At 55.6% G+C, this 23609-nt stretch overlaps 1 protein-coding gene and 1 long non-coding RNA gene across 20 annotated transcripts in view; both read right to left on the reverse strand.

The window, feature by feature from the left end:
* Nucleotides 1-1555: 1555 nt before the first annotated feature.
* TSPAN9 (tetraspanin 9) overlaps nt 1556-23609 on the reverse strand; it is a 199958-nt gene continuing 177904 nt past the window's right edge. For all 19 annotated transcript variants that reach the window (XM_077871460.1, XM_077871454.1, XM_077871453.1 and 16 more), the window contains 6 exons: nt 8725-8916; nt 8270-8344; nt 7806-7907; nt 7138-7269; nt 6596-6679; nt 1556-5021 (listed from right to left, as the gene is read on the reverse strand). In XM_077871460.1, the coding sequence (XP_077727586.1) occupies nt 4950-5021; nt 6596-6679; nt 7138-7269; nt 7806-7907; nt 8270-8344; nt 8725-8916 (657 nt within the window). In that variant the 3' untranslated portion in view covers nt 1556-4949. The remainder of the gene's footprint in view (nt 5022-6595; nt 6680-7137; nt 7270-7805; nt 7908-8269; nt 8345-8724; nt 8917-23609) is intronic.
* LOC144297413 (uncharacterized) lies at nt 17967-21225 on the reverse strand. The gene is made up of 2 exons (XR_013364444.1): nt 20576-21225; nt 17967-20313 (listed from the first exon to the last, which is right to left on the reverse strand). It is a non-coding gene; the product is annotated as an uncharacterized LOC144297413 (long non-coding RNA).

Consider the following 23609-nt stretch of genomic DNA (forward strand, 5'->3'; position numbering starts at 1 on the left):
CGGCTGCTGCTCACAAGCCATCATTTTTCACGTGCCCTTTGCTGAGCACAGGTAGGGAGGCAGCTCTCCCACCACAGCACCATAGCACACAGGGTGGGGGAAGGGCCTCCAGGGTCATCTTGTTCACCCCCCTCGTGTGGGCTGAAGAGCCCAGCACCCATCACAGAAGCTCTGGCCTACTCATCAGACATCCCCAGAGATAAACAATGCCCAGCCCTGTCTGGAGAAGAACATCTCCTCTCCTGCCTGGCCAGGGCAGCCTGCCTTTCATGGCTCAGCTCATTTGACTAGAGCCCAGTGCTAACAGGGCATTGCCCTGGGAGCCAGTGGACTTCACTCTGTCCCCCAAAAAGCAGACGGCACAGGGACCTGGCCAGCATCCTAATGGGTGTCCACAGGCCAGGGGATGGGAGCCAGAACAGTGGGCAGAGAGGAAATGGCTTCCACCCACACATCTATGAAGTGGTTGGTCCTCAGAGGATGTCAGAGGGCCATGCACCCCTGGTTCACGACCAACTCCTAATTCCACACCCATATGGTCCCTTCTGAGAAATCTAAGGGGAGTTTCAGGGATCCCATTCTAGTCAGACCTTTGACAGAGGGTCCCCTCAGACTCCTCCATCCTCAGCAGACCTCTGGAAGCTTTGGGACACAGCAGCTGCAGGATGGGGTCCTGAACCTTGATACTCTGGAACAATGCCCTGCCAATTTGAGGAGGGAGAGAGACTGCCCCCACACACAGAAGGGTCCAGAGATACCCCCTCCTGCTACTGGGCCCACACATTCACTCTTCACTCCCATACCAGCTCAGTACTCATGGCCCCCAACAAGGATGACCTCTGAGCTCCCCCCACCTGCACCTCGTCACTGGGACGGGCCAGCTGAGGAAACTCCACAAACCAGAACCTAACCAAGAAAACATCTATAGCCTGAAGCCACAGTATCAGTGGGCTCAGAGGGGCATAAGATGCCCCCTCCTCCCTGCTGACCTGTTCTACTGACTTGGTGTCCCATGCTGCCGTTGAGGTTGTCTCAGAGCTCCCCTTAAGAGATCCCCGCCTGGGCCAAGTCATGCTGTGAGTTCTCCCCACTCCTGGAAGACATTCAGGCCCAAGTGAATCCCAGGGACGTCAGAGGGACCAGGGAAAAACTGTATAAAACCAACAGCCATGAATGAATGAGATTCGTTCCTTGCTCCTCCTGGGGGCACAATCCTGGGCATTCCCACAGGACTGGCCACATGTGACCAGTGACAGACACCGAGGTGTGAGCGGACCTCTCGTGCAGAGAGTACAGGCCTGCTGGACTGGCCCCCGACCATAACTGCATGTAGCCACTCGGCAAAGGGCATCCCAGGGGGGTCTGAGCCCCACCCTGCCCAGCAGACCTGTGACTGGGGCCCAAGAAGGGGAGATGAAGTGCTTGCTCTGAGGGGTCTCAGACAAACAGTAGGGCCGGTGCCTAACCCATCTTTGTGACCCTCACACCAACCACCACAAGTCAAGTCACAGTCACAGCTGAGTGGACACAAACACAATCACAAAGAGACAACCTGTTTGTGCTTTTGACACATTATCAGTTTTTATTTAAAAACATGCTAAAAACATGATGTTCAATAAAGCCAGGTCCAGGATGAAGGAAGCGCACAGATACGGCATCGCAAGCAGAAAAGTGCATCTGAAACCAACAAGCGTGCTGTCCCTGCTTTCACGTGCTCCCAGGCATGGGCAGGCTGCAGGCACCAGCCCCTGGCTCTGGGCCCTGGGTGCCTGTAAGGGGCAGGGAGGTCAGGGCCTGCCAGGACTACTGCCTCGCTGGGGTGCGGAGGAGCGAGATGGGAGACCAGGGCCTCGGGAGGCTGGATGCGGAGGGGTGGGGGGATGTAGGGTAGACTCCAGGCATCTGGCACCCAGCTCCCGTCCCACACCAGGTCCCTGCTAGTTAGCACCTCCACCAGTGTGGGTGGGCAGGGGGCTGCAGAGGAGGGGACGGTCATTTCCATCCACCTGGACTACTTTTTGGCCACCAACGTAAGGAGGGATGGCCACTTGGATCCAAGTCAAACCAGAACATCTGCTTGAGGGTGTGGGGTGGGGTCAGCAACTTTTCTGGATTAAGAGCCCAGGATGCAGGCCCATGTTGGCAGGGAGAGGGGGTGACAGTATTTCAGCTAGGGCAAGGTGGTGGAGACTTGCCCCCGGACACCTGCTATTGCCCCCCAATACCTGCCACCACCCCCCAAGGGTAATTCTCAGTCCCTGCTTGCCCACCTCTTCTGCAAGATGACGGCAGGAAAAGGCCAAGTGTACGGCCAGCACTCCCTGGAAGCGGTCCGTAGAACCTTGACCTTCTAAGTCTCACCTATAAACAGCCTGCTTCAGACCTGACTGAACTCTGACTGTGGGGAGGGAAGCCACAAGTGAGAGTTCATTCGGGTAATCCCACCCCAATGAGCTCAGGGTCAGGAAGAAACTGAGAAGAGAGCGGGCTGCTACCACAGACACCACATGGCGGGGCCTTCTGGTGGTGTGAGTCCTGCCCTGCAGGGAGGGTGAGGGGCTTGGAAGAGTACCCACCACCACTCGTGCCTTCCCCCGGGGAGACTCGGTCAAGTGCCTCCACAGCCAAGCACGGGGTGAGGCATGAAGGCAGTCGGGGGGACTGTGGACATGGCTGCTTGGACAGGTAAGGGGACGGAGGGGGGCTGCGGCGGAGGCTGCAGGGCCCGAGCACACCCCTGAGGCTCCAGGAACAAGATTGCCAGGGAGGCTGCACACATCCCTTCCCAAGGTGTTAGGCTTTTGCTGTTGATTTTAACAAAAATTGAAATTGCATTGATGGGCACGAACACACCGGCCCCGCCCCACCCCCAACCAAACACAAGGTCATTAGGCACCAAGCCCACCGTGCGACTCCAGTGCTGGGTCGCCGAGTGTGCGTCTGCAGCAGCATGGCAGCGTGCCTGCGGGCTGTGAGCCTGCAGTCGGGAGGCCCTGGGGAGGCAGCGGAAGCCCCCGGCCGGGAGACCCACACGTGGGCCACCCCATCCCCCACCCAAGAACCCACCTCCCCAACCTCCCCAGGGCACCTCTGCTCCAGTCTCAGGGGGTGGTCTTCACTCAGCTGGACTCGTTGAGACCACCCCTCTCTCCACTCCCACCCCCCAAGCCGGGAATCCTGAATACATCAAAGTTCTGTACTTCTGGTCCCGACTTAGGCGAGTGGAGGAGTGGCTGGCTGGGTGGCTGGGCCTCAGCTTTTGGAACAGACAAGCAGAGGTTGGAGAGGGAGATGTGAGCTTGTGGTAAATCAAGGTACTGAGCCAAATGGTGCAGGAGACACGCCAGGCCCCATCGAGGAAGCGCACTAGCCCTAGCTAGCAGATAGCCTTTCTGAGCTCAGTCTCGTGAATTCTTGACTGTCTTTTTTTAAGCTCCAAAAACACTCCCTCAGATCAGCACGAAGTCTGAATGGGGGTGCCTGCTGCAGTCAGATACCCCTGCCCTATCAGTTCAGCTCCTCTACTGCGGTTTAGGCTGTCGGCCTCCTGGGGCTGCTGTAGCAAGACCCAGACTGACCTCCCTGTGCTTCTCTTGAGGCCCCCCACTCCACCATCAGTGAGCCCCAGAGTCCTGTGGCCCCACGGCCACCTTCCCCCGCTCCCCCTCAGCAGGGAAGCTACAGCCCAGTGGACGTGGCTGGAATGATCATGGGCACCAGTTCCACCTTCCCCTCCTGATGGTCATGGGTCCTCTGCCACTGTCTGAGCAGCAAAGTGTCAGGACTGCTTCCCCTTCCAGAAGCAATGTGAGAAAGTGAGCAGCATCTGAACTAGAGAGGTATTTGTCCAAGAGTTTCTAGCAGGAATGTCTGTGAAAGTAACTGGGCTTTGCAGAACCTGTGGCGGGAATGCCCGCGTGGGGTGGAAGGGGAGCCTCCCGTGCCAGCAGAGGGCAGGAAGAAGGAAGAAGAGAAAAAAGAAAGACTGCTCATCAGTGAAGTAAAAGGACCCACATCAGCCCCGGCCACGTTTCTGGTGAAGCACTTACCAGTGCCCCTCAGAGTACCCCCAACTGCCCTGGCCGCTGGTGCCAGCATCAGTAAACACCCTGGCGCTGGGCAGGGCGCTCCCTCGGCTATACACGCCTCTTCCAGGCTCCTGGGCCCGGGCACCTGCCCCTCTCCCTGCGGCTCAGTGCATCTCCCCTCAGGGCCTCCCAAGCATGGCACAGTGGTTTGTCCTGATTGAAACCTGACGGACATCCTCTCTCCCCACCTGTCCCCCACCCTCAGAGGAAAAAAAAATCAAACCATTACAGAAACCAACGCAGTAAAAAGTTATAAATCAGAAAGCTAACCCTAAACTTATCTGAGAGATAATATTCCTGAATAATCATAATCAGAGTAAAATAAAATAAAAAAGTTACACTGTAAAGTATAAAAAGCCTGGGCAAGATGCTCCCAGGGGCCTTGCCCAGAGGCAGTGAGACCCCCGCCCCTGCCAGCTCCCCTGCCTGGTGGCTGTGCCCGGCTGCCAGCGGCCTCCGCCAGGCAGTCTCTCCACCAGGAGGGGGCGCTCTGCTCCCCACCCCATGGGGACAAAGTGTCAGGGCAAGGAAGGGCAGGGGCAGAAACGCATCAGTGCTGGGGGCGGGGAGGCTCCCGGAGCACGAACCCAGCCCACCCTGTCTTCTTTGGCAAATACACAGATGCAGGAATCCAGGTGCCCCCCAGCCTCTCAAGATCTCTGCGTGCCTCGTCCACACCTCCTCCTCCCTGACCCTCCACCCACCAAGAAGGCTGAGGCGGGGTGGGCTGGGGGGCAGGTGGGCTGGGGAGGTGGGTGCAGGGGTCAGCAGTCCGGAGAGCGAGGGCAGGCAACACAAAGCTCAAATCTTCTCCCCTGGCACAGTGTCCGTGTGGGGCTGGGGTGCTCCCCACCAGCCCGCTCAGGCGTCGTACTTCTTACCAGTCCGGTGGATGTGCTGGAAGAGAGTCATGGAGAAGGCCATGCCCAGAATCTGAAAGACATGGGGGAGAGGCCCTTGGAGGGAAGCTCACCAGCCTGGGGTCTACCACACAGCACCCAGAGCAAGCGGGGACAACCCTCTGTACTTGAAAACTGCTGGCAGCAGACAGACGATGGTGACAGAGGAGGTGGCACACGGATGAGCTCAGCCCCTCAGAATCTTATACGCCTCAAGGAGGCTCAGAAATCTGCCCATTTCCGAGGGTTGTGGTGAGGACTGAATGCACAAAGGATCCGATCCTAAGAGGCAGCTACCATGGAACTGAGGAGGGAACCAAGGAGGTCGAGTCACTCTGTTTGGTTCTGCAAAGCACGACATGAGGTCTTGATGGCAGCAGGTGTGTCTTCACCACTGATGTGCCTGGGACAACATTCATGCTCATCTGTGTTCCCTCAACTCCTGAACCCTGAAGGGAGTGGGGACGCAGAGCAGTGCAGGAGGCAGGAGGAAGCCAGCCTACGGCCTCACAGTCACCACAGAGAGTGTGCTGTGGGCACGTGCCATACAGAAAGGGACCGGGAGACATTGCGTGGCTCTCACAGCTCTTGCACTCAGTGTTTGGGCATAACCAGAGGGGACCCTGGCTGGTTGTGGTCCAGGCCTGACCACAGGGAGCCGAGAGGTGCCCCTGTTCTCAATGCTGAAAAGAATCTCACCCCTGTGCACACATCTCATATCACAGCTCGGCCAAAAGGGCAGCAGGCTCGTCCACTGAGCTGGAAAGCTCTTAGAGAAATCAGACACGGTCAGACCCTCAGACCTGCAGGCCCAAGAGCTGAGGGGCAAGAAAGAAAACTTCATGCAGGATGTCTTTCCATGGACCAGCCAGTCAAGTTCAAGCTCTCCAAGGGGAACTGGGCATCCTCCTGCTGGAGGAGCCATTCATAAATGGCTAGAGTCATACATAAATGGACAAAGGACAGAGTCCCAGAAATGCTTGTCCCAGGAAAGTCGGGAGGCTCTCACTCCCCTCCAGCCCTGCCAGCCTCATCTTCTGGAAGGGAGGCGAGGACTCCCTCCTGTCCGTCTCCAGCATCTGTGCCAGGGTTTGTAGAGTGTGGCTGCTCACTGCATGCCTGCTAATAACAGCTCCTGCCTGCAGAGCCCTTCCCAGCTGCCCGGTCCCGCTCGGCACCCTGTGACACATACTGAGCTCACTTAATGCTAAGAAGTGGCATGATGATCGTGCCCACTAATAGGCAGTGCGGCCAGGACAGCCGCCAACAGAGCGTGAGCCTGTGCTCAGATGTATTACCCGAGGACTCAGGTGAAGGTCCCTGGGAAGGAAGGAACACTCAGGCGTGTTCTCCAGCAAACCCACACGGGACTGGCACAATGACAGCACCAGGCCCAAGGCCCAGGGGGGATGCCGCAGAAGCCCAGCCCTACGGTGCCTGCAGAGCTGGGACAGGTATCCAAAGACAAGGCCGCAAGACAGAGCAGAGCAGGAAGGCACACGGGCTGCAGGCTGCCTGGTCAGCTGCTGTGCATGTGCGTGTACCTCCTCGTCCTCCTCTGGCTCAGCTCCAGCAGGGGAGCCTCGAGGCTCCAGACAGGCCTCTTACCTGCATGATAAGGATGCACATCCCCACCGTGCCAAGCACGTGCTTATTGTCATCAAACCACATCTTCACCTTTTCATAGCAGCCCTGGGGAGCAGGGACCAGAGTTAAGGCAGTGGCAGGACCGTGAGTGCCCCTCCTGCCCAGCCCCCACACCTCACTGCCCTCTCCTCACACACACCCCCCCCCACCAGCCTTGCTCTTTCCTCCTGTGGAAAGAGCCCTCCCTGGCCCTCAGGCCTGGTCCTCTGGCCTTGGAGCAAGCCCACCCCTCCCCCCCAAGGCTCCACCTACAAGGCCCCCCTGCACAGCCAGAGACCCCCACTCAACCCCCACCCTCTGACACTCCCAAGTGTGGGTCCAGCCCCCCCACACACTGTCTACCTGCCTTTTAGATATTCAGACCCATGTGTCCCCACCCATCTTATGTTAAGCCAATACCCTCGTGTCCCTGGCACCCCTCCTTTCCCCAGGTGTCCTTTCCCCACACTGTCCTCCGCACAGGCTTCTGGGAGGAAGCCCCGGGAAGGTGCCTCCAGCCTCACCGTTCTCCAGAGAGGGGTGGTGGTGTTGCGCCCACAGCCCTGGGAGTTCTCCATGCAACAGCGGTCGGGAACCATGTTCTCCCCCAGTACTGGGTACCAGTCTGTGTAGTCCGTGACGCCACAGCAGCGCATCTGCAGCAGGGAGCACACAGGGTCAGACTTGCCACATCCTTTGCACCTTCCCCTGCCTGGACCGACTGGGCCCCACAAAGGCTGCCTCTCTGGGGGTCAGCAGAGGAGACAAAGGCCTCCTTCTTGTCCCTTCTTTAGGTCTCTGCCGGACCCAAAAGGGAAACACCCACCTGCCTCCCTGAGCTGGGCCTTGGACCCAGGTGGGAGCACCAGACCACTTGCTCTGCTTTGTGGATCATCCCAAGTGGGTGGCCCCTACTCCCGAGAGCTTGACATGGGGCTTCTGGGCTGCACTGACTTGTTTTCCTCTTGGAATCTGAACCTCCTGGCCTGACCCACGATCTTGCTAAGGTGAAGATGATCTACATGTCCCAGTTCCCTGGGCCCATTTAGGCATGCGCCCTGGCTCCCGTCCTGTGCCCAGGTTCTGCCCTCCCTCTTCCACTCACCTGCTTGTCTCTCTCCAGAGGCATCCCCTGTATGGCGACCCCAGGTCAAGTCTGAGGGCCCGCCCCCCAGCCAGCCCGGCCCCTCACCTCAGCCTGGATGATGTTCCAAGCATTCTTAAGCCCCACGTTGTTCTCCGTGTTATACAGCAGTAGACCCTCTTTCAGGTCCTTCCTGGCATTCTCATTCACCTGTCAGGTTGAGGGCACACACCTGAATCCCTACTCCAAGGAGTCAACATAACTATGCTTGAATCCTCTCAGTGATGGGGAGCTCCCTAATGCAAGAGGCTGTCCATTGCCTCCCTGGGTAATTTCAAGGATTCTATTTCCCAAGACTACACAAGTAATAAGCCGCCCCAAGTGCCCCGCAAACTCCCCTTCCCCATGCTGCCCTCATCAAAACCTTTCATCCAGGCCTCTTCTAGCTCCCTGGTCCCATTTCCCTTTCTCCCTTCCTCAGAGGTAAGTCCCTGTCAGTGCTTCTCCTCTGGTCTGCCCTGTCCCAACCCCAGTGAAACGCCATATGCCCCCTCCCTTCTCACAAGGCTCACCTTGTCCATGTAGACAAAGAAGAGGATAAGCAAGATCAGCTCTGCTAGGAGGATGATCAACAGGACGATGAAAAACTGGAAAGAGAACACCTAGGTATAGGCACGTGGTAGTGGTCATGGCCAGGATGGGGTTGCACACAAGGATGGCAGGGAGGCAGAGGATAGGCAAGCACCCAGACTGGGCTTCCCAGGTATGGGAGGGGCCAGCTACTTCTGAGGAATCCCAGATAGATAAGAGAGGGAGAGAAAGTAGACAACCAACCAAGGAGTGGGAGGGATGATCAAGGATCATCAGGAAGAGGGATGTGGTCAGGCAAAAACATTCTAGAAACAATTTCCCTGGGCTCAGGTTGGGCATCCAGGAGGCTGACAGTCATTCCAGGTCTTGCCCATCCTAGTGGCCAAGTGCAGGGAGATCAGAGTTTGGGGGGCTGGGGCATGGGGGTCCAACTTACACTGAGGAGGAGGCACTTGTTTTCCTTGATGGCTCCCAGGCAGCCGAGGAAGCCTGTCACCATGACAATGGTGCCTATGGCAATGACTAGGTTGGCTGCGGACAGCGAAGGGAAGCTGGGGGAGAAGGTGGCAAAGTTGCCTTGGGACACGGACAGCCAAATGCCCACTCCAAGCAGCCCACAGCCACAGAGCTGGAGAGAAAGGAAAGTGGTTAGATCAGTACTGCCTTTGTGTTCATGTCCACAGAACCCAAAGGCTGCATGACCCCACCCCTAACTCCTAGGGAAAGAGTGAGAATGGGGCTACAGGTCAGCTACGGCTACAGGCCCAAATCACGCTGGCTGTGTGACCCAGACAAATCCACAGCCTCTCATTGCCTCAGTTTTCCCATCTTGGCAAATGGCATTCTACTAGCATCACGAATCTCCTCCAGTCACTCTGAGGATCAAATTTTAAACGACACAAAACCCTGTAATACATACTGAAGGTTCCAGACACACGGAAGTGGTCATGGTTACCCCCTTTGTCAGCAGAGAGCCCCCAGCATTCAGAAAGGAATCCAGGAGGAGGGGCACGGTGGTCAGGGAAGGTGAGCAAGGACTTGTCTCTGGGGCCGGGAAGAACGTCAGAGTCCAGTTTCTCAGACCCAGACCTTCCGGCGACTGTGTCCTGCTGCACTGTCCAGAAGGGCCATATGCCCACTATTCTCAGAAGCCCGGAGAACCAATTTCCCACAGATGGAAGTAGACAGGAGCTCAGTGGGCTGGCCGAATCCATCACTGCCTTTGCCATCCATCCCTGGGAGGCAGCAGCCAGCACTCGGGCCCCAAAACCGACTTTCCTCCATGCTCGCCCGGGGCTGCGACGCCACCGGCTTCACCTGGGGACGCTTCTGTTTCACTGGCTGCAAGTCTCCACAGCTGCCTTATTTTATGCTCCATATAGCTGACACTCCACCTCCCTCCCTCCAGCAGCTCCGAGGAAGTGTGCTGAGCATGAGGAGCCAATCAATCAGTCAACCGGTATTTATTGAGTACCACAGCCTGCAGCGTCCTGTGCCAGAAGAGCTACAACCTCTTCAGAGACCTGCCTCCCTGGGGCCTCTGCTCGAGCTGGACGGGGACAATGAAAAAGCAGCATCAACCCCAAGCAGTATACACTGGTGTCAAATAAATAGTACAGGAGTTCAGAGAAGACAACCACTGTCCCGGCCCAAGATGTCAGTTGGAAGAGGCAGTCCCTAAAGGACAGTGGACATAGGGCAGGTGGGGATCAGGAACGTTCCATGCAGGGTAAAAGCATACACACAAGGGCTTTTGGAGGTACAGACACGGATCTGATACCCGGCTCCAGCTTTCCTGGTGGTGTGACCTTGCCAACTCCTTTTGTGCCCAGTGAGGACAGTAAGCCTGCCTTCTGGATTGTTGTGAGAATTTAAATGGAAGAAGCATGGGAAGTGGCTGACCAGCGCCAGGTGCTGGTCTTTGAAGAGCATCTACTGAGCAGCTCCTAAGTGTCAGGAGCTGGGTTATGACCCCAGAAATTGAGCACATCCCACTTTCGAGCTGCTCTAGCTCCAGAGAGGAGACCCCGAAGCACCAGTGAAGACAAGGTAGCCCACGAGTAGGCACAGAACAGTTCTCACATGTGTGCATGGAAGGTAAGGGTGTGGGGAGAGGTTGCCCCCTGGAAGGGGCACTTCCTTCCCTCAAACCCAAACAGAGCACCCATTTAGTAAGTGCCAGGGCCTGTTCTGATTGCTGGGGAGGTGGTGATGAGCAGCATGGGCAAACCACCCCTGCCTCCCCCACCCCCTGAACAGGCTATTCTTATAGGGAACACAGATGTTCCATGAGCATACCAGTAACACAGTTTCAGGTGATGGTACATGCCATGAAGACAAACAAAGATGGCAAGGAGTTAGAAAGTATTGGGATACAGAGTGGTCAGGGAAGGCCTCTCAGGAAGGCGGCATTTAAGTAAGGACCCAAATGAAGAGGGGATGCGATGGAAGAATGTTCTAGATGGAGGGAACAGCAAGTGCAAAAGCCCTGAGGCAGAAATGAGCCTGGCCCACCCCAGGAAGAGCAAACTGTCCACGTGGCTGCAACAGAGTGAAGGAGGTGACACGTGGCAGGGGACAGATGAGACAAGATCTTGCAGGCATCATTATAGACGAGGTGGGTAGTATTCTTAGCATTCTGGGAAGCTCCTAAGGCTGGACAGTGACGTGATTTATGGTCCCGACAGACCACGCTGGCTGCTGTTCAGAGACGACCACCGAAGGGCACAGGGGAAAGCGGGGGAGGCACCAGGAGGCCACGGCAGGGATCAGGCACAAGCTCGTGGTGACCTGCGCCAGCCAGCTCCGGAGGAGTGGCAAGCAGCAGTACGATGAGACGGTACTGATAAGGCAGGCTTGACAGGACTTGCGGGCTTTAAAAGATGAGTAGGATTTTCATAAATGAGAAACCAGAAAGGTGACCCAGGCTGGGCATGACAAAAGAAGTGGGGGTATTCCCGTGCATTACTAAAGCAGAGACGGTTCAAGCAGCCGGGGAGGAAGGCGAGGACGTGGAGCGGCTTCATAGGTCGCCCACACTGTGGAGTGGTCCTGTGCCCCCTGTACCAGGGACAGTCCCAGTGGAACTTCGCCCAGGCTCCCCAGGGACGGGCACACTCCGCCCAGAGCGTCCACCCAACGGGCATCCACCAAGCTTTGCGGAGGGAATGGTGGCCTCCACGCCCAGAACCACTAGGTGGCGCTCCAGGCCGGGTCGGGAGCTCTGACACCCTCCCCCACCTTCTCACAGGGACTTCTCAATCTGGTCAGTTTCCACGCTGCCATCTAAATTTTTCTTCCATTAATCACACCATGGAAATTCATGATCTTCATGCTGAAGATTTATTGTTCCAAAAGCCAGATCCCAGAATGACTGAGAGGAAGCCCCATGGCCGCCAGGTCACTCCCTGCAGGTAGAGGAGCCTGCTAGAGAGACCTGGCTTTGGGACCCAGGGAGCTGCAGGATGCCTCTACCACCCTGCAGTGGGGACACTGGGGCCCTCCCTGGACCTGGAAAAGTTCTCACAGTACACCTTTCCCTGGAAGCCAGCTCCCACTGGGAGTGGGCAGGCAAGGCCCCCTGTGCACCTCCATTCTCCATCTGCCTCCTGAGGAGGACTGCCGTGAGGTCCAAGTGCCTCTATCTGGGAAAACCTCAACAGCCCAGAAACGCCCAGGACCCAGTCCTATCTCTCCCCAAATGGTTCTCAGACTTCATGCTCCACATTTTTTATTTGGTCTGCAAGCTTCCCCACAACCCACCCAGGAGCCTCCTTCCAGCACAGTAAGAGACGGGAACTATGGCTCTGTCCTCATACCTGCTTCCCTTCTCACTCCCTGAGGCCCCACCATGCCCCGGGCTGGATCCCAGGTGAGATCCACTGCCTACAGGTGGAGCAGGCCCCACACACTGCCTGTACTTAAGTGCCGGGGTGGAGGGGGCATGGGACACATCATCTGCTGAGTGCATGAGGACCCTGCAGTGCCACGAGGGGCTCCTGCACACCCCACTGCCACTCTCCCATACCGTCAGGGCTCTCCTGCCCAACGAAGCCTCTGCTCCTCTCTCAGACAGCAGCAGAGCCTCCAGGCAGGAAGCAAATACAAACAGGCCCTGAGTTCACAGATAAGGACGGCAAGAGGGGACAGGCAGCCGTCCCATTGCCAGGCAGGGCGCACACCTGGTTTCCTGGCCTTGGGTGCGGGGCCTCTTCCACACCCTCACCCCAGGAGACTGCTGCACGCACGCTGAGCCCGGGCTGGCAGGTGGGAGGCACTGCCCAGCACCTGCCTCGTGCCCAGGTCCCAGGCGCGCCCTTCCTGCCTCTGGCCTGTTTTCCAGCCCAGCCTGCACAGAGCTGCCCGGGTCTTTTTTTCTAAGATGCGGCTTTCATCATGCTGCTCCTCTGTGTGACCTTACAATTCTTTAGCTCTCTGAGGCCCAATTTCCTTTAAAATGTGGGCTCTGGACTAGAAAATTCCTCAGGTCTCTGCCAGCACAGGCTCTGCCCAGCCTGAGACACGGTGCTGCCATGTCCCTGCCCCGTGGTTCACAACCCAGGGTGATTTTGCTCCTCCGGGAACAACTCTCACGACTCAGGAGTAGGGGGCCCTTACTGATATCTGAGTGAGTGGAGGCCAGGGTTATTGCCAAACAGCCAACAGTGCACAGGACAGTCCCTTCCGCAAACAACTGTCCAGTCCCAAATGTGGACATAAGTCAAGAAAGCCTGCCCTGGCCCATCCCCATACCAGGCATCCACCCTCTGGCTATCAGTGCAAGAAGACAGCCATCACAGAAAGAACCTGGTGTGTTCCTCCAGGGCCGGAGCAGCGTCCTGGTTCTGAAAGGGACAGTAGAGCGTGAGAGGAGTAAACAGCTTGTGAGAACCTGGGCAGGCACAGCAAAGAGGCCAATGTCTGGTGCCTGGCCCCGAGCAGGACAGCAGAACAGGTTTGCTGCGCGGGGGGAGGCAAGAAGACAGGAAGCAGACCCTGAAGCCAGAGCAAGGGGCAGGGGAGGGTGCGGCAGGAATGGGGGAAGGGAAGAGGAGGGAGGAGGGCTGCCCCAGATGGAAGGTGCCCTGCACAGGAAGGAAGCAGAGCCTGCGGCAGCTCAGCCAAGGCCCCGTGCCAGAGAACTTACCTGGTGGCATTTGGGAAAATCCCCTTCCCAAACCAAGGGACTGTCTCAGCTGAGATGACCGAGCCACAGTCAAACCCAAGGCAGGGTGAGGCAGGGTGACTCAGAGAACCAGGCTCTAGCCAGGGTTAGCAGGGACGGACCCAAGGTCACGGCCAAGGTGTTATGGTCCAGGCCTGGCCAGCGCCGCTCCCCAGCAGAGCGGTGGCCCAGTGACCCTCCTGACAACAGAGCCTTCCTGCTCCTTGTCCCCTCCCCCAACCAAGAGCATCTCTAAACGTTTTTAATAAATGTGAGAAAACAAGTTCCTACCCTTGCATTCGCCCGGGGCCTTGATCTCTACGCAGGCAGGGACCTTGGTCTATTTTGTTCATTGCTAAATCCCCAGGGCCTAGAACAGTGCCTCACCCTTGGTGATGCCCTTGGGTGTCCCTCCTACAGGGCTCTCCTGTCCAGGCCCTTCGCCGAGTGGGGAAAGGAGAAGGTACAGGTCTTTCAGAGGGCCATCTTAGGACCTTCCTCATCACCCTTGGGCCCATCCACCAGGTGCACACCACGTAAACTGAGGCCCAGCCAGGCTACAGCCATGTAGTGAACAAGCACTCCAGACTCACCTCATTTATTTTTTTTTTAATTTTTTTTTAATTTTTATTTATTTTATGATAGTCACACAGAGAGAGAGAGAGGCAGAGACACAGGCAGAGGGAGAAGCAGGCTCCATGCACCAGGAGCCCGATGTGGGATTCGATCCCGGGTCTCCAGGATCGCGCCCTGGGCCAAAGGCAGGCGCCAAACCGCTGCGCCACCCAGGGATCCCCTCACCTCATTTATTAAACCTGTTATAATTAGCCAAATATCCCCTTGGCATCTCTCTTCATCTTTCATTTGAATCACATTGATTTGTAGCTTTAATATATGTTTCTGCCTTGTGTTCTTAAGTATTTTCATCCCATTTCTCTGTGGGTGAGTCCCATAGTTTCCTCTTCAATCCAACCTCCCTTCTGAGCTTCTAGCTCTGACTTAGCTCAGAGGACAACCACCCCCTGTACCCCTCATAGCTGCCAAAGGCCTCTCCCCCATGCAGGGGTGGCCTTCCCTGAGGGTGACCTCGGGCCCAGGGCAACACATCAGAGACCCGCCAAACCTTCTGTGTAGACTTGCCCCCCACCCCCACTAAGACACCAGCGCTTCCAGGGCCAGGTTCACACTCATCCATTCCTTCTCTGTGGCAGGGCCCAACATGCCTGGAATACTACATAAACATTTGCTCCACAGATGGATGGATGGATGGATGGATGGATGGATGGATGGATGGATTGAAGGATGGATGGATGGATAAAAGGGGATGGGAGGGTCCGAGCAGGCCACAGCCTGGGAGAAGGACCAGACCCAGACACACAAACCCACTTGAATAAGAAGCCCCCCATACACCCCCTAATCCCTATTCCTAGAACCCCCAGGTGCCCCCAAATTACTCCCACCTCACCCTCCTTAGCCCCTCGTTGGCCTGTATAAGCTACGGGCTCACCTGCCCCACTTCCCCTCAGAGCCCTCTGGTCGTTCTCATCCCTGCGGCCTCATGTGTCTCTACAGAGCCCCCCAACCTGCCCCCTGCCCCCCCCCAGAGCTTCATCCCCTCTGCTTTGCAGGAGCTTTTCAAGCACTAGGTCCCAGCACTCCCCAGTGTTCTCTACACGCCAGAGCCAAGCACAGCATTTAATGGCATTTAATAAATTAGTGTATGTGGAAAATAAAAAGGAAAACCAAAATGACTTTAATTTCACAGCCCGACGTGCAACTATTCATGGTCCAGCCCGGCCCTGAGATTAGACAGCCTGCCAAGAACTTCATCGCAGGGAAAAGGGACAATACATCAGCACCAGGAGTGGGGCAGCTACTTTGTATTTCAGACACCCCTTGCTTCCAAGGGGCCCTGCAGCTCATTCAGTGCCATAAAGGAGGGGAAGGAGGGAGACAGACAATGTCTTTGCCAAAGTCACCCTGCAGTCAGGCAGGCAGATCAGAGGACAGAGGGGAAGCAGCCACTTGGTGAGAAGTCTCCTTGTGAGGCTCTCCCTGGCCCTGGGCTGACCAGCCCCGCTTGTGCACCCAGGGTCCCAGCACTCAGGGCTGTTCCACCTTTGCACAGTTCTGGTCCACCTAGAATTTTCTTATTAACTCAAGAATGAACGCACTTTCCTGTGGCTGACACGTGCCAGTCCCAGTTGTGTCCAAGCAGCCCACCAGAAACAAATATTTTGAAGGCTTGTAACTAATATTCTTTCCCAAGGCTTCTTCTGATCTATTCCAAGGCTTTTACATCTGTGTTCCCTCCCTGTCCCACACTCGCAGTTAGATTCCAGCTTTGGACGGGGACAGAACAGAGTACACAGATACCCCACTCAACTCCTACACTCTGAGCTCTATACTTCCAGTAATCCAGCCGAAGCCCTCCTAGCTTGGCGGCCAGCCCCCCATGGTCTAGGCTCACCCTGAGGTTGTGCATCATTTAACATGAAACAGCATGACTCCTCGGTCATTCTTCTTTTGACGCCACACTTTCTCTCAAAGCTTCCAATTTCTTCACAACTTCACCTCGCAGCCCCCAATATCACCAGCTTACATAGGTGACAGGAAGATCACACCCATATTCCTGAGCTGAATTTTCCTCCAAATAAACATTACACAAAGCATTTGCATATCTAAAACCCAGTTACATTTTGATTATTGCAGAATGAGGTTATTTTCTCAGATGGTTCTAGGAGAGAGCATTTAAACATGGCCAAACTTCAGGGACACTGTGTCTGGTTGCTGCACGACTCTGAGGTTCAGAGAGCTCTTAAATTATGTTTCAAGAGTCCACTTCTCTCTGTGAAACCTTAAAGAGACCCTGAAACCACGGGAACTCCTCCTCTCCAACATACTAGAGCCCGCCCGCCCCCATCCCCTCCACCAGTTGAGAGTGGGTCCTATCACAATACCTCTTGTGCCCTCAAACTCTAGAAAGCACATGACGATCAAAGAGTCTGTGACGAGGAAAATCTTACATGAGACTCTGAGGATAGCCTCTGCTGAAGGTCTTGGATGGAGGTGAAGGTCCAGGCACCAGCAGTCCTGGCCCCCGGCTGGCTGCACAATGGGCTTGGTGTCCTCTAGCCCCTGAAGGCAGGAGGCTGGCTTTACTGAAGCACTACCCATCTGTTGGGGCTTCCTGGCCTGGCCTCCATACAGAGGGCATCTGCCTTGCCCAGGGACTCACTCAAACCAAGGCATTTGTGGGACTCCAGGGTGAGCAGCCCTGGGGGCAGGTAGAGTCCAGGTCTGCAAAGGCCAGGCCAGGGGTGCCAAGAGCAGGCCTAGATCCTTATACAACTGATGCCTGGAGAGCAAGGGGCATCCACCTTGTGGTGCTTTAACACAGCCCCTTTAAACTCCGTCTCCTGCGCCATGGCTCATCTCCCCCACTTCCACCTGCACCCTAGCCCCTGAACCATCTGGAAGCCTCCACGCGGACAGTAGGGCCCAGATCAACTTTGTCAGGTGCCGCCATCTTTCCACCTTCTCAAACCAAGCAGAGGGTTGTGAGGGCGGGGGATAAGTGAAAAAGGAGGTAGAGACAAACCCAGAACCCCCTACGGGGACCCGAAGTGGGTGTGGGCTGCCAGGATGAAGCCTGGGGAACACCCCCCAGAAGGACCACAGAATGCCCTTGGCTGGATGCCCAAGAGCAGTGGGTGAAACAAAGCTCCCGCCAGCCTTATAAAGCAGGAATGATCATTCACCAGTCCATAAACATCAATTCCGGCAACCACTGAGGCCCTTCCCAGGCTGGCCAAGCGTGCAGCTAGGGGTACTGGGAAGAAGGAAAACACAGCAGTACCGGGAGCCCGGAGCTTCCAAATTGACCCCCGCCATCCCAATCCCACTCCTTGCTGGCCACGGGGGGATAGACACCTTGACGGTGAGATTCTGCTCAAGGACTAACAAGATGACACATAGGAAAGAACACAGCTGCTTCACATCCCTCTTCGGGAATATGCAAGAGGAAGTAGGCTAAGGGACGCAGAAGGGACAGGCAGCAGACACGGAATGAACTTCCCACAGGGGAGGCTGACAGTCCTTTGTCCTGGTCTCCTCTAGAGCTTCTGTTCCCTGAGCTAGAGGGCAGACTGCCCTTCGTTGGGACAGTGTGTGTGTGGCGGGGGGGGGGGGGGGGATCACCTCTGACATGTCTTTTCCCCAAACTCCAGAACTTATCCACAGGGAACAGCTTGGGGCCTGAGGCCACCCACATCCAGTAACACAGTCAGGCAGGGTGCCAGTGTAGGGAGGGTACTGTACTGTCTATGCTGGGGTGGGGGTCGTACATGTAGCTCTCCTTACCTGCACCCCCAGGGCCACGACTGCCTGGGGACACATCCTGGGACCACAGTAGGAGGCACCATCTTCACTCCCAAAGTTGCTGTAAATTGGGAGGGAGGACACCTAGGACTCAGAAGAGCTTGACAAAGGAGTCTGAAGAAAGGATTTTCCAATCCTTCCTGCATTTGTTTTATTTTCTGCATCCGGGGAGAAAGGCACTTTGACAGCATCAAAGCATGGAGGAATATGTGAAGCCAGGGCTGCTGTGGGAGGCAGGGACGGGCTTAGGAAACGGGCCTTCAAGGATCACAGTGACACGGATGTCCACCTGGGCTTCTCTGAGAAGGCAGAAACGCCAGCAGCCCAGATCTCAGGACGGCGCCCAAGGGGGCAGCCGTGTGCTGTGCAGCTCTGGCGGGCCACCTGGCCTTTCGGAGACGTTGCTCTGCTCAAGGAATGAGGGAGAGGAAGCAGCTCCACAGCACGTGGGGATGCAGAGAGGATGAATAGGATCATGTCTGCTGAGCACTTTGTGTTCCTCAGAATATAAATATCGTACAAGGTACGGTGCTATTATTCAAACTCCTTGGGAAATGCAGGGGAACAGGACAAGGATCCCTTGAATGCCTATCACATCTTTCTGGCAAAGAGCGGAAATGAGACTATAACTCAACCTGGGGAATGGGCAAGGTGGTGGAGACCATTCTCCTGTTGGAAGAAAGGTGCCCCTCATCCTGCCCCTGAGAGGTGAAGAGAAGTCACACAGTCCATTGCTGGTGCCTTTCACACAATCCCAAATGGACGCCCTTTTAATAATATCCTACAGCTCAAGTTCAGCAAATAACACTCTATAATTACGCATACAGATATCAGAAAAGATCATGGCTGGAAACCAGGTCCATCTGTAGCCCAGGACAGCCACCTACACACACTTCCGCTATAACCCTGGGACGTGGCCGACACATGACTGGTCTCCTCTCCAGGGATCCTATGCCCACGGCCTGATTATTCAACACTGCCAGATGGGAGCCGTGTCCACCCATGCCAGGATTTGGCATTTCTGACATGCTTTGTGGGGGGACATAGGCCGGTGATGGTCAGGTCCCTCTGCCAGCAATGGTCTCAGCAGCAACCCAACTGACCACCTGAGGCCCCTCCCCCACCCTGTGCCAGGCCCTACCTGTCTCTTCATCCTCCCGGCAGAATGGGAGACCCCTGCCCACCCTACTACTACTACTACTATTCCACACGTGCATGCAATTCGAGATACTCTGCTGAAAGCTGCCTGTCCAGGGTCTGGCCAGACCAACCTGTCCAAGGTCAAGGAGCTTATTGGTGATGGAGCCCTGCCTCACTCCCAGCCCCCGCCCCACTGACTTGCCTGTGTTCATCCTTCAATGCCATGCTGCTGGGGACAAGCGTTTGTGAGCACTGACTGGGCGCCAGCACAGTTCTGAGTGCTTTGCCTCTTCTGCTTCATTGGGCCCTCTCAATCCGGTGGCAGGGGGCGGGGGTGCTCTTTCTGTCTTCTCCACTTTACAGGTGAGTGAACAAAGGCACACAGTGCTTAAGTGGTGAAGGAACCCAGGAAATCTGACCCCAGAAACTGTGTTCTGACCCACCATGCCCCACTGCTTAGACCTAAGTCATCCCAAATCAGCCAGAAAGGGTGTCTCCTAGACATGTTTCTATCTGGAGGAAAGAAGGCTAGCTGTGGTGTGGTGTGCATGAGCAAGGCTCCGTGGCCTGGCCTGAAGCCCACATGTGCACTGGGGGAAGGGGGGGGCGCAGAAGAGAAAAGGCAGCAACGGTGGATAGTGGCAGTGGTGACAGGGTGGCATCGAGGGTGACAATGCTGATGATGAAGACAGGAACAGGCCTGGTCAGGACACTGGGCATTTACAGACCCCACATGACATGCCAGGCACTGTCAACCTCTCGCTACAAAGCCAGACAAGACAGTTACTCTTATTTCCCTCCCCTCCACTTTGCACACAGGAAAAATAAGAATCAGAGATTACATATCACATCCAAGCTCACATGTGGAGCTGGCAGGCCTGGGATTTTAGTCCAGTTTGGTGTAATTTCAAATCCTATGGCTGGAACCTCTCTGTGCCTCCTACAGACTGAAGGAAAATCCAAGACCTCATCTCATTAAACCTTTTCAACAACTTTTCAGCCCAATCTGAGTGGAAGCAGGTGGGAATGGAGTGCTGAAGAGTGCAGGGACCCTGAAGAGGGTCCAGCGTGAGGGTGGGAAGCCAGTGTGCCACGGGTAGATGGAGCGCTGGCAGGCACATCCCTGGTGCCCAGCTGGCAGGGTGGGGGCAGGGGCAGCCGTGCTGGGGAGCAGAGGAGGGTGGGCGAGGACAGGGAGCGAGCGGCGGGCAAGACATGTCCCATGTGCAGGCAGGGCCATGTGTATGGGATGTACATGGGTTGGAGCTGCTGAAGTCCAGCCAAGGTAATATACCTACTTCGCTGATTTCGCCAGAGTTATGAAAATTGTTGACTTTACCTCTGCAAGAAGAAGCAAGAAGAAACAAAGTAAACTAATGTAGAGCTCCACAGACCTTCCTTTTGTGCCTACATTTCCACAAAAGGGGAGATTGTGGAAATAATCAATCGTCCTCTGTTCGTTTTCTAGAATGTTCTTTCACATGCACTATCTCACACACCCAGTCCCAACAGCCTCATGAGGAGGTGTTATTCCACTTTATACATGAGGATGTTGCAGCCCACGGGAATCAAGCCCTCCTCTCATGCCATGCCTGTAAACAACCTATGTGGTAGGCAGGAATAGCTTCATCTGATCCACCAGGAAACAGAGCTTCAGAGCAGCTCACAGAAGCAACTCAAAGACAGGCCACTTTCTAGAAAGGAAAAACAAGGCAGGCCTGACTGGTAACCTGTTCACAGAGCCTTCTGCCCTAAGTCTCTCATCAGGTATCCTCAGAGAGTCTGCCCTGAGCCGACACCGTGCTGGCCGTAGCAGCACGAGCCACAGATGGGGTCCCCATCCCAGGACCATCTGAGCCAGCTGGACCAGCAAGTCTAGGTGACAGAAACCAGCCACAACATAGAAGAACACACCGTGCACAACTCTGGTCTTGGAACCAGGGAGACTGGGTTCAAATCCTCAGTGCTCTCATTTACCACTGGGGTGGCAGGGGGTGTCTGAGAAAACAACTATTCCAGTGCTTGTTTTTAAACATGGGATTTGTGGTACCTACCAACAAAGAGTCATAGCTGGGATTAAATGAGATTCATGAAAATAAGCTTCCTAGCGTGGTGCCGTGCACACAGCTATAAACAGGAGTCATTATTAGTATTTATGGGCCGCAGTCTTCATTCACCCAGGTTCTAGAGACCAGGGAGAGCAGCTGTGAGCCAGAGGCCAGCGGCGGAGAGGTGGAGAGGTCCTGCCCAGGCTGGAGCCCAGCCGTCCCCAGCCCCCAGCACTCCCCCCCGCCCCGCCAGGCTCCCCCCCAGACCGCATGGTGTGTCTGCCCAGACATGCTTTACTCACCCTGCCGTCCTCCCGCTCCCCAGCCACTCATCTCCGGGAGGCAGCTCGCTTTCCCGATTTGTGAGCTGCTTTCTTTTGGCAGGGAGCTGCTGCCGTCTGTGCTCTGGACCGTAAAACAAGTTTTCATCAATAAATTAAGATAAGCGGAAAGCCAGCTCTCGGGGAGGCGGGCTGAGGCGGGCAGGCGGGCAAGAAGTCGAGCTCTGTGACCCAAAAAGGACCAAAGTGAATCCAAAGTAAGACTAGGGCTCACGGCCTCCTCTCCCCGGATCCCAAGGGCCCCATTTGACCCAGCCTTCTCAGAAAGAGGGAGACACAGGAAGTCACTGTGCCTCTCTTGGGGCCCATTCCATCCTCGGGGCGGGTAAGCAAGTGTTGGCCACACATAACATCAGGTTCTCGGCAACGCTCTGAACCAAAATCATGACACCAACTGCCACTTTAGACAAGCTAAATCTAATCAGACACTGGCCTGCCCAATCACTAACGCTAGAGAGCCACCTCTAAAGGTAAAAATGTTATTCTCATGGAGCTTCCCCACACCCCTGTGTGAACCGCCAAGTCCCCCAAATGCACCTTACGCATCTCTGTCTCCATGCCTTGCTCACAGCCTCTCCTCCTACCTAGAACCAGGTAAACTAGGCTCCTTCTCACCTTTCTCGATCCAATCTGGGACCTTCGAAGCCAGCTGATGTCCCCCTCTTCTTCCAGGCTGGCCAACACCACCCTGACCACAACACGCTGCAGTGGCTCAACTGCCCGACCACTCATCAGCCTTAGAACTTCCTTCCACCTTTCCAGTACTGACCCTTGCTGGGTGTGCGTCCCAGCCTAGGACGGCTGTGTGCAGGTACCTCCCGTCACATCTGTCTGTGCGTTTGCCTGGCAAAGAGCTCAGTGTTGGGCACAGAGAGGTCCTAGTTTATCAAGAGCCAGGTATCAACTGAGCCCAAGTGAAGAAGGGACATGGGGACATGGAAGCAAGGCGAGTTTTCAGCTCAGCAACAGGAGTGCCTCCCCATCCCTGGTGTGACAGCAGCACATGAGCTAACCGCCTTCCATCCCTGACACGCTTCAAGCATATGGTGGGAGACAGGCCAGCTGTCTGTCCACCACCACACACAGAGAGGTGTGCGGCCCTACATATGTTTTTGAGTTCGTCGACAGGTAAGCCGTTAGAGGGAGCGGTGAAATGAACCTGACTGCGCAGCACCCGCACAGTGGAGTCAACGGCCGCAGACCTCTGGCAAGAAGATTGATCTTCCTAGCCTGTCAGCTCCCCCACTCATAAAACAAAAGATTGAACTTCATAATATCCCAGATCCCTTCCAGCTTTAATATCTGGGATTCCACTTCTGCTCAATCCTTACTCTAGCTGTGTGAGTTAGGTGAGATGCCCAAGGTTAGTCCACTCTCCGGGGGAAGAGCCCAACAAGGTCTTCGGGGTTGAGGGACAGGCTCACACACTGCGGGCCTGCATCCTGCTCCCCATCTCAGGAAGAGGTTCCCCTCCACTCTCGCAGGACGGAGCAGAGAGGGGAAATGCCAGGCCCTGAGCCGGGCCTGAGAAGTGCTGTCATGTAGGGTTACCTGGTGATCTAAACCCCCCAGTTACCAGACCACACTGGGACAGGAGACTTGCTGGGGTCCCCAGTCGAGGATTCAGTCAGATACCCATTCAGCCCCTGCCCCAGGGACCTGCCGTGTATTGACACTCAGAGCAAAGAGATGGCAGCGTTTCAGGCCACAGTGACATTAAATCAAGACTGCTAATTATACCCCAACCTGGATATAAATCAGAATCGATTACTTCTGAGCTCAGGCACTTCCCATACCTGGAAGGAGCAGAGTAAAGTGAGGGCTTTGATCACGTCTAGGCTGCAGGGAGGCCTAGATCTAAAGCAAACCCCAGTAGTCCCTCCCTCCCCTCTCCTACCCCTGCCACACACACACACACACACACACACACACACACACACACACACACAGAGATAAGTACTCCCTTCATCAAGGCCTAGAGGGGGCAAATGATGCCATTTTATAAGGGCAAACAGAGAGAAAAAGAACCTACACATTAAACTGAGAGCTGGCAGAGGCACGGAGAACACAGTTCAGGGAATGGAACAGAAACATATTGACAATAGCAAAAAGAAACAATTACTACGCATTTTCATATGAGATCCCAAGGAATAAATTTGCTCTTCCTTTTGCTTATTCAACAGAAAGAAAGAAAGAGAGCAAGAGAGAGCAGTAGCCAGAGAGGGATGAGGACACAGCAGAATGCAGA

Source organism: Canis aureus, chromosome 25 (assembly GCF_053574225.1).
Source record: "Canis aureus isolate CA01 chromosome 25, VMU_Caureus_v.1.0, whole genome shotgun sequence".
Taxonomy (NCBI): Eukaryota; Metazoa; Chordata; class Mammalia; order Carnivora; family Canidae; genus Canis; species Canis aureus.